General features: G+C 35.1%; 2 protein-coding genes across 2 annotated transcripts; both read left to right on the top strand.

Annotated features, from left to right (window-relative positions):
• The first annotated feature begins 5,567 nt into the window (after positions 1 to 5,567).
• On the top strand, positions 5,568 to 6,230 carry LOC149234000 (uncharacterized). The gene has a single exon (XM_089368116.1). The coding sequence runs from the start codon at positions 5,568 to 5,570 to the stop codon at positions 6,228 to 6,230; it is 663 nt and encodes a 220-aa protein (XP_089224242.1).
• Positions 6,231 to 6,895: 665 nt separating this feature from the next.
• On the top strand, positions 6,896 to 7,276 carry LOC149233999 (uncharacterized). The gene has a single exon (XM_089368115.1). It carries the CDS (start codon positions 6,896 to 6,898, stop codon positions 7,274 to 7,276), a length of 381 nt encoding a protein of 126 aa, XP_089224241.1.
• Positions 7,277 to 16,262: the final 8,986 nt, after the last annotated feature.

Below are 16,262 nucleotides of genomic sequence, written 5' to 3'. Positions count from 1 at the left end.
CTTGCGACTCAATTTGTTGCTCCTACATTTGTAACTTGTACTGGTGAGGCTTCCAACCTCATCGTGATCTCCACAGCCTCCACTTGTGTTCCTATCTTTTTCTGCGATAATGGTAATCTTAGATGTGGTAGGAGGGACGCGATGTACCAGTCCCTATGCTGAGAATCAGTGATCAACATGTTAGCCTACAGGATTAGGCACTTTAACATCTGATTGAAGTCCCACGTGAACTCGTTTACCTTTTGCTATATCTCCTTAAACTCTGTTATAGACCGCGCCTCAAACTTAGGCTTCTTAAACTCATTATTCAATGCTTGTTGAGTCTCTGCCAACATCAAACCAGGTCTATCTTGAAAAAAATTAATATACCACATCAGCAGCCTATCCTGTAGCACTATGACTAGCTGCACTTTCTTTATATTATCATCATTAATCTGTTTTGTTGTCCACACAACATTTGCAACAAACCAAAATTCTTCGGGGTCTTCGCTTCCTACCCCTTTAAATATCGACATCTTAATTGCATTGGCCATGTTGAATGGTTGGTATTGAGGTGGAGGTGGAGGTGAAGGTGTAGGTGTATGCGATAGAGGTGGACATGGAGGTGGAGTGGATGGAAGAGGTATCCTCAAAATACCTTGACTTACTATCTACAGTGCACTTCGTGGTGTACTAAGAATAGTCCCTTGGTCATCGCTAGAAGATGATCCTAACAATAGACTATATTTAGAGCTTGATTCTTCATTCCTTATGAAGGGTTTTATTCTTCATGTAGTCCCAAACATCAAGGTAATGGAATAACCTGTCTTTCACACAACAACATCTTAATCCAATTTCTTAGATATTTTAAGTACTTACCTCGTGGTCCATTAAAGAGCTTTCGCTTTGCTTCACTATAGTTGATGGTCATATCAATTGCAAGTTTAGTGACGAATCCTCGATCTGGTCAATCCAATTATCAATAACCCATGTGATTTTATTTTCTGAAGCTTCTAGGTGCTTCACCATCTTTGGAGTCCACACAATAGGGCCACCAAGCGTCCATGTACCTTAACTGTTTGCTAATTTAGATAGCCACTTGTCCAATTCATAAGGGAAGAACCAAGAAAAGACTTTAGTTTCTTCTGTGTACATGTATCTATTTGACCATTGTTCCTTGGATAACTGCAGGTTTCTATTCTCCTGAGCTGCAAATGTGTGCAGCTTCCGATCAAGCCACTTCTTGATTTCTTTCTTAGTAGGGAACCATTTATTCAACATCACACATTCCTCAAATCGATCCTGGTCCTAACAACGAAACCATTTTTTTTCTTGATGGGGCCTGACCCAGGTTCAATGTTATCTGTGCCAACCAAAAAAACCCTAATTGTTGGCCCTTTCGACAACAACCTGCATATTGCAGAATACATTCTCACCCGAATCAGTATTGGAGGATGCTAGAACCATATTTTTGCATCCAAAGGCCTGTGTGATGGTTTCATAAAGTTCCTATGTCTTAAATCTACCTTCGCGCAACTCTAATCCTTCTGAATAGATAAGTACTACAAATCTATCTAAACGACTTCCATATATTTGTGAAGCTACTTAATTTTAGTTATCATGCATAAAGATTAGAGATCTACCACTTTCATGAAGTAAACAAGCATTAATTCATATAAATCATAACACAGAGCGAAGATATATAAACTTTTCAGAAGTAAATATTAACAACACAGATGCATCAAATTTGGCCCAATATAGTCTTTATTGAGTATACACATTCACTTACAGAATTCTTTCTCCTACGCACTCAACTGGAGGGGCCCGCACACTCAGCATGTGGACTTACCAAGGTATATGCGCACTCAGAAGTAGGAGTCTTCCCCTTTTGTCTAAGTACAGGAAACAAACATTTCTTTCCCAAGCACCTTGCCCTTACAATGATTCTTCACTATTAGATAACTTCTAAGACTCGCTATTACCCATCTATATATAGCATTTTCCTTACAATACCATGGTATGCGGACCATGGGCGGGTCTCAAAACAACTCTATCACGTACCCAACTAAGCCACTAAATCCCCTTTCACTTCTACTAGCTTCGTGCTCTGCTTCCACATTTCGCGGAGAATTTACATTCGCTACAAAAAGATATTACAAAATATTCCCAAAACTTAACAAAATTGGCCCCAGGGACCCCATCCCAAAAATAAACACTTCATAACCTGTAATATAGTGTCTAAATTTATTAATAGTAAAAAACATAGCTAGAAACTCTTTCTATGTTACTCTATAGTTAACTTCAGTAGATGACAAGCTCTTACTATTGAAGTAAATAACATAGGATTTGTAATAGTGTGGAATAACTTGTTGAAGAGTTTTTTATGACCCAACATTTCGGACTATTGAAATGAGTCCATCTTCAGGGGAACCCCATCATTCTTGAAAATATTTATGTGATATAAACAATTGTTGGCATTCCCCTGAAGATGGACTCATTTCAGTAGTCTAAATTGTTGGGTTATAAAAAAACTCTTCAACAGGTTATTCCACACTATTACAAAAATTATCTCAGCTTGTATGGATTATATATTAAATAACATAGGATTGTTGATTTTCTTCTTGTCCCAAAGTTGCACCAATGGCAGTATCTGAGGCATCTGAGGAGATATGAAATGGAAGGGACCAATTAGGTCCCCTCAAGACTAGTGCCTGTACTAATTTCTCCTTCAAATTCTCAAAATCTCGTTGGCAAGCCTCAGTCTAAGAGAAATCACTATCCTTAGATAATAATAGAAAAAGAGGGGCAGCTATCCTGGAAAAATTCTCAATGAATCTTCGGTAGTAACTTGCATATACCAAGAATAATCTCACTTCCATTTATGTTTTTGGTGTAGGTAGGTGTATAATAACATCTACTTTGGCCGGATCTACCTGGATACCCTTATCATAAATAAGATGGCCAAGAACCACCCTTGCTTTGCACATCAATATACATTTATTGTCACTCAAAGCAAGGTGAGCCTCTTGACACCTATTGAGTACTTTCTTTAAATTTTGAAGGGCTTCCTAAAAAGAATCACCAAATATTGAAAAGTCATCCATATAAACTTCTACACACTTGAGGTCAGTAAAAATAGCCAAGACTTCCCTTTGAAAAGTAGTGGGAGCATTACAAAGTCCAAAGGGAAGCACTCGATAAGTGAATGTCCCCCATGGACAAGTAAAGGTAGTCTTGTCCTAATCCTCAAGTGAGATCTGTATTTGGTTATACCCATTGAAGCCATCTAAAAATGAAAAGTACTTTTTACTTGCAAGGGTATCTAGCACCTAATCAATGAAGGGAAGGGGAAAGTAATCCTTGAGAGTGGCTTTATTTAATTCTCTATAATCAATACAAATGTTCCATCTCCCATCCTTTTTCGGGACTACTACTAGTGGAGAGATGCACTATCAGATATATGACAGCTAAAACCATCATCTAAGAGTTTTTGAAGTTCTTCTTTAACAACCTCTCTTAGTGCAGGGTTCATTCTCCTTTGGGGTTTTCAGACAGGTCAGGGCCTGAATATAGATATGATGAGTGCAAGTTTCAAGAGGGATTCTTTTCATGTCCTCATAACTCCATGCAAAGGCATCAAGATTATCTCGCAACAATCTCACAAGATCCTCCTACTGGGATGGGTCTTGGTCTAAACCGATGTGTAAAGATTTACCTAGACTGACCTCAACAAGAGTAGTGTCAAGCCTATATACACCTGTGGTGGCTACTAAGCTCTGTAATTATTCGGATGAGGATTAGGGATCACAATATTCTTGGAAACTTGGACAAAATTTTTGATAAAGTGATTCAAAAATTTTCATGGTGTCTGAGTTATCTAGAAAATCTCGGACCACACCCTCCTCAGTCGACTTAGTATACTAATGAATCATAAAAAGGGACTGAGACTCCTCATCACTACTATCATGATCCAACCACAAGGTATCAAGAAGCTTCTGAATAGATCTGGTAGGTGAGTACAAGGTGACCCTTTTCCTGGCATCCCTATGGGAAATATACATGTCACTAGAGCGACATACTTTATAGGCATCTACTATGGCAAGCCATGGTCATCCAAAAATCAAAGGGTGTCCCCCAATAGGATTATCTTGTTTTAGCATAATGAAATCTGCAAGGTACTCCCATGAATCAATTGAGACAACCACATCATCTAACACACCCTCCGACTTGATTTTAGATCTATCATCAAGTTCAAGAACAGTGGGGATAGGATGAATCTGGGTCAAGTGAAGTTGTTCCATGGTTTTCCTAGTAATAATATTAATATTTGCTCCAATATCTATTAACACATTCGGAACAAGGATATCACGTATCTGAATAGAGACAATTAGATTTACAGGATCAATATATTTCTCAACTTGAGCACGTCTTGTCATCAAATCAACTTCTTTCCCAACAAACTGGATAGTGTGAGGTTCAACTCTCTTCCTCCCTATATTTTTAAGACAAATTTCCCTAACAATATTAGTACATATAAGAACCTCTTTTATAGCCAGGGGTAGAGGTACCTTTATAAAAATGTTCGTCAACTCAGAAGCCAGGCCATACTCAGGAGTGGGGTCAACTTTCTCCACAGCGAACCTCTCTAGAAAGGGAGGTTGGTTCAAAGAAGAAGGTAAGTATTTTGAGTGTATGGGAACAAGCTGAACAATGGTATCTTTTGAATTTTAAACTTCTGTGGTCATTTCTTGGAAAAATATGATCTGGATTATCCACAGTATTTTGTTCATTAGATCGACGTTTCGAACCCCAAAGGGGATCCATCATCAGGATAGAAAATGAGTGATAGACTGAGAGAAGAATTTGCCAACCAAGACAAATAAATAGAAACCTAATGGTTGATAAGTTAAAGTAGAAGCCGACTAATTCTAAAATATATAACCTATTTAATTTTTATTGTTTTAATTTAATATGAATTATTAGATAATAAAATTAATTAATTCATAAATTTATTTCTTCCTTTTAATTTGTTTTAATTTTTATTTTAATATGAAATCTTATTATATTATGTTACTTAATTAAATAAATAGCTTATGTTAATTTTAATTCATATTATTTATAAATAATAAATTAATTCTTTTAATTGCCTCATTAATAAAGTAGTAAATATTAGATTTATTTTATTTCATTTTCAATACTTTATAGAATAGTCTTATTTAAATTTTATTTTTATTTTTAGTTGTTTAATATCTTAATGTTAATAAATTTTTATAATAAATCACCTAAATTAACTTATAAAGCTTAATGGTGTTTATTAATTTATTATTCCTAATATTCATTAATTTATTGATTTATTGATTTATTTTTAACAAGTTTATTATTATGACAAATAAGTAATTATTAATTTTTTAACCAATTTTTAATTTATATTATTTTAATTAATTAATACTCTTAGCAAAGGCTTGGGATTCACGGTCTCTCCCAAAAACATTCCATTTGAAAACATCATCTGCAATATTGAGAATGGGACTCAAGGCCTTTCATTGGATGACAAAGAAGTACTAAAACAGGAGTGTGCCCTTATAATGATGAAAGCTAAGCCACCAAAGGGTAATTTAAATAAGGAAGGAAAGATTGCTCTTAGGTCACTTCATAATAATGACAAGATAGTGGTGCTTAGGGCAGATAAAGGAGTGACTATTGTTTTAGATAAGGATGATTACATTCATAAAATGAATGAACATCTAAACTGTGGTAGTTACAAAAGACTCTACTCCAACCCCACTTCCAAGGTTATTAAGCAGGTTAAGAAGGTTGTCATGGGATCAAACCTCGATGATAAAACAAAAAAGAGGTTAATTCCATCCAGTGAGGTCATTCCCCGAATTTATGGATTACCAAAAATTCATAAGGAGGGGGTACCTCTTAGACCAATAGTCAACACCATTAGTTCCCCCACCTATGAATTAGCTAAATATGTGGCCAGGATCCTGAAACCTCTAGTTGGAAACACAGACTCCTTTATAAAAGACTCTAATGATTTTGTAGAACTCATCAAGAACGAAAAGGTTGATAAGGATGATATTCTGGTTAGTTTTGATGTTGTTTCTTTATTTACAAATATTCCCCTTGATGAAGTTGTTCATGTTATAAAAGAAGTCATTGATCCAGATATGGCTAAACTTGCGGAAATTTGTTTGCATTCCACTTTCTTCAGTTTTCAAGACGATTATTATGAGCAAATATCATGAGTCGCCATGGGATCCCCACTTTCACCCATTGTCGCCAACTTATACATGGAACACTTTGAAAGAAAAGCCCTTGACTCATACCCTTTGAAACTGGCATGGTGGAAAAGATTTGTTGACGACACCAACCTAAAATGGACTCATGGGAAGGCTGAGCTTGAGAAGTTTTTAATCATCTTAAATATATATCATCCGACATCAAGTTTACTATGGAGCTTGAAGAAAATGGTAAACTTCCTTTTCTAGATGCCCTAGCTAGTAGAAAGGATGATGGTACTTTGGGACACCAAGTTTTTAGGAAGAAAACCCATATAGAAAGCTATCTCCATGCTGATTCATACCATCATCCAGCCCAAAAATTTGGCGTCTTAAACACTCTTGCCGTTAGGGCTCTTAGAATTTCCGACTTTGAACACCTTAATGAAGAAATTAAGCACTTAACCTTTGTTTTTAAAGATATAGGATACAAGGAGTTTAATATCAAGAAAGCCATAAAAAGAGCTCAAGAGAAGGTTCTCTCCAAGGGTCCCTGAGATAACTACGGAAAAGAAAGTTGCGGGAAGGTGTACCTTCCATTCATTCAAGGGGTCACAGATAAAATCGCTAAGATTTTAAGAAAGAAGGACATACTCACTCAGTTTACAACATGTGGAACAATTAGGCAGAAAATGAAGTCTGTTAAAGATAACATTGATCATCATCAGCTCAAGGGTGTGTATAAGATTGATTGTTCATGCGGGAAAAGTTATATTGGAGAGACAGGGCGGTCTTTGAAAACAAGACTTAAAGAGCACGAAGCAGATATTAAGAATGGGAGATCTCGTACATCAGCTCTTGCAGAGCACTCCTCCAAAACCAAGCATCATGTATGTTTGGAGAATGCCAGGATTATTGCAAGGGAAGATCATTATCAAATGAGAAAAATCAGAGAGGCTATTGAAATTATGAAGGTTCCACATAACCTCAATAGGGACAATGGAAATGAGATTAGTGGAAACTGGCTCCCCCTGATTAGACATATCAATCCCTCCAGACCTTTCGAGGAGTAGTACATCAGGTTTGTCCCCTACCCCCTCCTTAATTTCTAAACTCTCTCTCTCTCTCTTAGTTAATTAATTAAAATTAACATTAATATATTAAACAACTAATAAATAAATAAATAATAAAAATAAAATTTAAATAAGACTATTCTATAAATTATTGAAAATGAAATAAAATAAATCTAATATTTACTACTTTATTAATGAGGCAATTAAAAGAATTAATCTATTATTTTTAAATAATATGAATTAAAATTAACATAAACTATAATTTATTTAATTAAGTAACATAATATAATAATATTTGATATTAAAATAAAAATTAAAACAAAATATAAAAGGTAGAAATAAATTTATGAGTTAATTAATTTTATTATCTAATAATTCATATTAAATTATAACAATAAAACAAAATTAAATAAAAAAAAATTAAATAGGTTATATATTTTAGAATTAGTCGGCTTCTACTTTAACTTATCAAACATTAGGTTTCTATTTATCTGTCCTGGTCAGCAAATTATTCTCTCAGTCTATCACTCATTTTCTATCCTCATGATGGATCTCCTTTGGGGTTCGAAACATCGATCTAATGAACAAAGTACTGTGGATAATCTGGGTCATATTTTTCCAATGGTATTTTTGTTTTAAAGATTAGGAGTTTCCTCCTCAGTTTCCTCCTCCATGATTACCACAAGTTGTTTTTGTTTTTTTTTTGTTTTTTTTTTTTTTTTTCTAAGTTTATTACCCTTCTCGATCTCAACTGGAGGTCACTGAACCCAACTGAAATGAACTGAGAAATAGGGAAAGGGAGCAGTCCAATAGAATGAATCATTTGTATCTCTTTATTTTTTGGGTTGGGCACTGGTTGTGTTAGAAACTGAGGTGGTCATAATGGTGGTGGCAATGGGAATGGTGATGGTATGGGCTGGGTCTACTAAGGTAATGCAACTGGTAGTGTAGGTTGTGACATGGTATAAGGTGCATAAGATGTGGGATATGATTATGTAGGCATGGGATAAGAATAATGAGAGTGTGGTGCTCCCCTCCATCCTTGTTTCCAAGGGGGAGGAGGAGACTGCCCATACTGAGAATGATACCCATGCTTCCAAGACTAAGGTTAATTCATGTTTTGATAGGAATATTATGGTGCATTATAACCAGGAAAATATGGTGTAGGTTTATAAATCATACATGTACTTACGTATGGCCACGAGTTTCGTGGCCCCATAGCATGCAATGGCTCATGTATAGAATTCTCTCCCTCAAATTTGCTTTTAATCCTGGTATGGATGGTCATTCTTCTGTAGGATGCTTCCTTGGAAATATTACATAGCTTTTATCACTTTTAACATATGCAAGAAACTCACGTAGAATATGTTTTTTCTACATTTTGGACAATAAATGGATAATTTTTCTTGTTCTTCTACTAGAGTCTATTGAAATTTTAAAGAATCTATATATTTACTAACAATATTCATAATTTTATTTTTCATGTTATCCATTTTATTTTCCAAACCAATGATCATAGCATCTGTAGATCCAAATATGTTATTACTAGAATTGCTCCTAATTCCCTTACTAGATCTAGATTGGTTTTGTGATAATTTCGTGCACAGGTCATAAATCTGATCAAAATTGTTTTGAGCAATGTCTCCTTGTACTAGAAAATTAAAATTATTTCTAGAATCATCAAAAAGCCCTCATAGAAACAAGTTTCTAACAATGCTCATATCAAAATTATGCTTTAACCTTTGAAGAATATATAAACATCTCTCCAAATAATCTTCCAAGGTCTTGTCATCACCTTATGCAATGGCAAAAATCTTGTCCTGCATTTCTTGTGCTTTGCAATATTCTTGTTATTTATTTAAGAACATCCTCTTCATCTGCTCCAAATAATTTATAGGATTCCCCCCAATCCCATTAACCAACGTAAATTTGAGTCCATGAGAGTTGCAAGGAAAAGCTTAAGCTTCTATGCATCCGTAGAATAATCATAACTCCTACACATTCTGTCAAACTAAAAAATAAAAGAATCGGAATCTTCATGCACTTTACCATGAAAATTTGGAAGAACGAAGGGTGGAATATTCTTCATTTGAACCATTGCATGTGGGTCCACAATTGCGAACCCAAAAGTGAACTTCTCCTCTTTTGGTTGGTTCTCACCGACCCCTTCACCATGCACTTCTTCATTATCTGCCATCTTTATTCCTCTAAACCGAGCACTTCCCATAGACTATGAAGGTTGATTATGGTTTAGATTTAACTTTTTAGTCCAAATAGTTTCCTTCCTCCCTTCTACTGGTTGTGAGATTCATGAACTATTGTCCCGAGAGTCCAAGTGAAAAGTAGCAGCATGATGGGTTTGTGTTTTCTTTGAATTCCCGCGTGCAACAAAAAGCCTAGAGTGAGAAAAAATTTCTTATTTATCAATATTTAATCTTCCCTTCTTGGGCTACAGATCCCTACCTCTCCTTGTCATGCATTTTAAAAGAAATCAAACCAGAAGTAATCAACAAAACTATAAAAATTATTGCTGCAAAAAATCAGTTTAAAATCAAATTCTACAGCTAGTCTAAAAAAACATGTCTACAACACACGATTAACACAAAAATAAATTCCTTCAAGCAATAGAAGCACACTACACTTGTAAAAATAAAATAACGCAGACTTACCTCTACTACAGAAAAAGAAAAATCAGAACTTTACCAGAATTCCTTTCAACGCCTCCCTGAAAATGACACCAAAATGTTGGGTGACAGAATTTAAATTCAATTCCTCAACACTTAATTATTAATCCATGGCTTCATAAGCTTCAAGGAATAACACAAGTAATGCCAAGGGTTTTGGATTCACTTTGTAATCCCTATATTTATCCCTGCAGTTAAATCACTCAGGTGCAAAAAAAAAACAATTTTAAAGAAATCCTTTCAATTCTATTCCACTCCAGAGACTAGATCCTCACAAAAAATATAACAATCAGAGATTTGGAAGAAGTATTTCAAAAGAAGACAAACTCAGGATTCATTCCAAACCATGCAAGCTCAATCATTTCGAAACAAACATGTTCCTGTATTGAAACGTTTCGAAACAAATCTATTCTTGTACTCATTTTCTTACTAGGAAAGACAAAATAGTTCCTACACTTTGTTCCTGTACTAGGAAAGAAAAAATAGTTCATGTACTGTGCTCCTCTACTGGTAAAAATAAAACACTTTTTTGTTATACTGGAGAAATAAAACACATTGTTCTTGTACTAAAAAGAATATTGTGCAACAAGCCCAAACTCAACTGATGTGGAAGGAAACCTTGCTTAAGTTAATATAAAACCCCCAAACTCATCACACTCTCTTTGACTACTCAATGCATAAACCTCAAGATAATATGAATACTTTATCAAATAATAAAGAAAATATTAAACTCTTGTGCACAAATAAAAAGGTCACTTCATGAATGTAATTTTTTCATAACTTGTTTTGGTTTGATTAATATTGTGTTCGAGATAAACTTATGCATTTATTAAAGATGCACAAAATATGAATTCGCAACGAGAATCCAAATGATAACTTCAGATTAATTACTAACAACAATATTTTTTTCCTATACCCAAAATACCCAAGTAACCAAATGAAAATTTGAATTCAACATGACCAAAAGAATGTGATGTAATATTTAAATCATAAAGTTCTAAGACATGATCAATTACACTCACACAATGACTGTCAAATAATTACATTCACCGGAACAAAGGTTTTCACCTGCTTGTTGCATATAAACAATCTAGAAGATGATTTTTATTAGTCTCCAAGCAAGTTCTAATAAATAATCCCTCTTCAAATATTCACTCAAAAGAATGGTGCACACCATAAAGTAGATCTAAACTTTTAACTGAAGAGGTGACTTTGAAAATGAAAAGAAACTTTCCAGATCCAAATCCTTACCTTAGCTTACAATAATCATAAATATTCCTTCAATGAAAATATTTTAGAAGGAAAACCCAAATGCAACAACAATATTTTAGATCTGAACCTCTATTATTTGTTTTAAAATAAATTGCATAAGGGTTTATCTAATAATACACACCTCTTACAAGAAAACTTCACACAAATAATAATCACACCATTTACTTATCACACAATATGATAAATAAAGGGAGAACGAGATGGGTTGGTGGGCCCTAGCCAACCATCTCATTTCCCTTTTTAAGGAAATATTTTAATATAAAAGAAAAAATTATCATCACAAAAAATAGATAAATCGAATGGATGAACTTGGCATTAGCCCCCTTTTATTAAATAACGAAAGTCTCTGCTCAATACATATAATATAGTGACATATCTAGCCCTAAAGAGGTCGTGGTGATACAAATTTCTAAAAATACAAATGCAAAATATTACCCCCAATATTGCTAGCTTACATTCCAATCTAACTTGACATACATACAGATTACATCAACTTGATGAGCCCCAGTATTGCGACAAGAATTCTGCAACTCCCAAAGCTACCAGCTTTACTTTATCAACCTAGGGTTTCGTACAAAATTGGAGGTGATAGTGTTATATACACGGATGCATCATTCTATTCATGCCACCCTCAACTGGGTCACTTCATCATTACGGTTCCTAACCATCCTTCTATTGAACTGAAAGGAGTCTAAATACTAAAATAAGAATGTAAAGGTTAGTCCTAGTGAAAATAAAGCCAATGTTTTTCAACTAAAAAAATGAAAGCTTCCAACTTGTAAATGCTATGAAATGACACCAATATTATGCTAATTTGTAGAAAGGAAACTACACTAACTTGCACTCAATCATTTAGCAATCAGGGTTTCTTGAAAACATAAGATTATTCTACCATTTCATAATTCAAGAATACATGCATTGACTATCTAATTCACACTTGCAGATTAAATAAAGTTATAATTGCTAAATTCAGAAGTCAAAGAACTAATGCTATCTGATCTTGCAGGAACGAAAAGGAGTGAAAGGACTGGTCTAGGTGGCACTTCTAGCCATGGCCTCCAAGCTGAGGGGTGTAACTACTCCTAAACTAGGTTAGGCTATCATTGGAGGTTAAAATAGGGTCAAAGCAGGCTACTATAGGTGAGCTACAAGATGTTGCTACATGATGTCATGTACTACTACATGATGTCCTAAAAATCTATATGAAGTTGGCTGAGACGGTTTGAAGGGTAAAATGGTGATAATAAGTGTTGGTAGTGTGTATTAAAATTTTTTAAAGTGTGGGAAAGGTGATAATCACCCTTATCCAAGACCAATACTTCAAGAAGGCCAGATTTGGGCTAATATGGCTTGCTCATGGTGACCTGAAATACAAAGGTTTAGAACATGGGTTGGCATGCATTAATAGAAGGTGGAGAAGACCTAAATGGATTTGGTGGAAAGGGTCCTTGCCTGCATATCAACAACCCTCCAATAACACCTACACTTGTTTTTCTTTTCATTTGTAAATTATTACATGTCAGTGTAGAAAAGATGAGTTGAATTTGGAAAAGCTTATCTAACTACTGCTAAGAACTTGATGTATGAACTAAACTACCTTCTAAGTTACAATAATCATGAGAAGAAAAATAACAACTAAAAATATTTCCATGAAATCATTAAAAAAAAATCTAACTAATGCTAAAGCTTGATCTATCTCATGAGGGAGACAATATAGGGGTCACTGTCACAATAATTTTATTGTGTTTTACTCTACTGTACTGCAACAACTACTTTACCCTCTAAGCTAATGGAGGCATGAATAAACAACAACTTAATCAATCTTCTAAGCTAAAAGAAGCATGAATAAACTTTAGCAACCAATCAACATTCTAAGCTAAGAATAAAGATACAAGAGAGGAACTTTTGCTGCTAGGGTTGGGCCCTAACCTAAGAGCTTCATTCCTCTTATTCAACTCAGTGCTGGATCAAAACATAAATTCTTATTATCATTCAAAAAGCATCAAATACATCATGAAAATAACATTCAAATGTGCTTCAAATTAATGGCCTCTTGGATACAATAAAGCTTCGAATCCTAATGAGTCCCTTAGCTTATTTATTTATACAAAAGTGGAGCTACCAACATATCTGTTGGGTAGTAGAGGGCCCACGTAACAGTTTTGGGGCTCAAAGCCCACAATGTTGGGAAAAGGTATGGTAAGGACTCCGCGAAGTGCGCAGAGTGCGAATGGTAAATGAGTCAAGTCAAAGGGTGGTCCGCCAAAAAATAATGTAAAATAGTAGGAAGTAAGTCGGCTTGCCCATGGTCCATGGACCATGGGAAGGTATAAATAGAGCAAGGCTCTAAGGGTAGAAGGTAGCTTCTTGGTATGTACCTTTGGATCTGATATGTAATGGGTTTTTGAGAAGAAAAGTATTGAAGCATCTATAAGTTCGAGTCAAGGGTGTTGGTAGGTAGATAGAGGCTCTGCAGCTGTGTGCATAGAGGCCTTGTAGAGTTCGCAGCTGTGTGCACAGACCCCTGCAGCGAAGTGCACAAGGTGGATCTGGATGTATTGGTGAAGGAATTGAATAAAGATAAGTTGATTCTGAAATTCTTTGTTAAATCTGAATTATTGCAGATCTGGCTAATTTGTGGTTAATATAACTGTTTGATCTATGCACGTATGCTTATGGTATGAGTTTATGAAAATCTATATCTTTTCTAAGCGCACGAACTGGTTATTTCTATTAAATGTTTTCTTAAAGACCATAAAAGTAGATCTAATCTATAACAATGCATTAATAAGTATTAAGGAGTTTCCTGGGTCCAAATCTGCATGGAGTAGAGTGGCGCGAAGCCATAGAACGAGGGGTGAACCTTCAAGACATCCTAAGGGTGCGAAACCTGGTTCCAGAACCCTCCCCTGCTACCTCAGGTCAGACCTCAGTCCGCACCCTGCGGGCTGTTGCCAAAAGGGCCGGTAGCTGTGGGATTTGTTTGGCTAAATAACTCTTCTGAACCTGGGTCAGGCCCATATAAGCCAACAATATACCTAGAAATTAAGGATATTTTCCTCCCTAACTTGAGAATAGGTGAATCTGACTCTTCCTTGACTTGCATTACCTCGACTTTCAATGAACTCGCCCTGATTGGCTGCTAACGACGCTAAGTTGATGAGATAGAGTGGGCTATCTTCGAGTGGTGGACCATCTCCTAGAATCTCTCTTTCTTGTCTACTTTGACTTCCTGCACTCAAATCATCTATAAAGTGCTCCAATTCCTGCATTTAATGCACTTTAAGCCACATGACATAGTAACACATATTTACTCCTCACACTAAGCATAATATAACAAAATTTGTAGATAAATGTGAGAAAAATATAATATAATAAACTAGAAGATGGCATTGTGACCCATATAATATACCTATTGATGAGCGCCATCATCAAGCCCCTACTGAAACTATTTCTCATCCTCTAAGAAACCTAGTCATCTATTTCGATGTCCTTCATGGTCCTCGTGCCCTCTCTGACATCCCAAGCTTTTATAGATGGCGTCTCTTCCTAATGATAGAAGCCTGCATTTTTCTCTATGTATTCCCATTTCCTCCTTTCCTCTTCTTCCTTCCTTCCCTCCTATAAAACCAAAAAAAAAGGTGGACTAAGATTAAGTCCAATCCAGTTGATCTTCAATGTTTGCATGGCCTTCTTGTACAGACGTGTTGTATCCAATGCATTTCTCAATCTCTTTGGGGAGTGATACTCCCTGATCTGGAGATTATGTGGCAGGGTATTCCATATTCTCTGACATACTTGTTGGCTCTCTTCCTCCAATAGACTTAGAGTATCCTCAAAGTGCGAGATGGGATACTCTTGGATGGTAAGATATCTAGGTGCAAACGTAGCATCATTGGAAATGATGCTGTGATTATTGATTACAACCATGGAAATTATCTACTCAGCCCTGATGTAGAGGGGTTCTCATCTAAAATGGGCCTCCTAAGAAAAATGTACAACCAAAATAAACTTTATAAGAACCAAGAGGATTCAAGATGATGATGTCAACCATGGGGGATGATTCACCATATTTGGAGTAAAAAAGTAAAAAGATTAAAAAATAATAAAATAATAAAAGTACTTTTTCAACTTGTATTTTCAACTTATCTCCCTAAGGTTCTACTCAAATTTCAAGCAGGAGTACTCATTCGATGCAAAATTTAATTCCTCATCCAAGGAGTATCCATGTTGCATACTTTCGATGGGCCTTGCTACACAAAAATTGAGAAATACATAAAAAAATAAAATAAATAAAATAAAATAAAATAAAATATGGGTACTCCTTGGATGAGAAATCAAAATTTTCATCTAACAAGTGTTTCCTCTCTAAATTTGAGTAAACCCACAAGGCGATAAGTTGAAAATATGAATTGAAAAATTAGCTTTTTCTTTTTTCCATCTAAAATTTGATGATGTAATCTAATATTATTTTATTATTTTCACTACTATTTTATAATTTTCTTAGGAGGCTCATTTTCGACCTCAAAATTCCCCTAATGTTCTCTTATCTTTTCAATACTTTCTTCACCACCTCAGCCCTGGCCTCCTCATGACTCATCCAAGATGAAAGAGCCATCAGCTGCAAGTCTCCCATCTTTTCATTGGGATCCCAAACATGTAGGTTTTGACCCTGTACATAAATTACCTGCATACGAATTCTAAAAAAACAAAATAAACAATGGCAAGAGCATAAAATATAAAACATATATACACAGATATTTTCCCTTGGATCCCAAAATTGGGACTACCAGATTGATTTTTCATTATATTCCTTTCAATGTTACAATACATATATATACATTTTGAAGAATCCATAAACCCCAATCCATTAACCCTCTATTAGAACAGAACCATAGTTCCCTTGACTGGATCTACAAAATACCATCGACAGAAAACCATCATGCCCAAAACAATGTGCTAAAACCATGCACAAAACCATAGGTAGGTTCACCCACCTAATATAGGGTCCAAAAAAAATTCCTCAGGAT

The sequence above is a fragment of the Pinus tabuliformis genome, chromosome 8 (genome assembly GCF_031772625.1).
Source record: "Pinus tabuliformis cultivar Carrire ecotype Pingquan chromosome 8, CPIR1, whole genome shotgun sequence".
Classification (NCBI taxonomy): domain Eukaryota; kingdom Viridiplantae; phylum Streptophyta; class Pinopsida; order Pinales; family Pinaceae; genus Pinus; species Pinus tabuliformis.
Note: the sequence above shows the minus strand (reverse complement) of the source record. Positions and strands in the feature narration are given on the sequence as shown.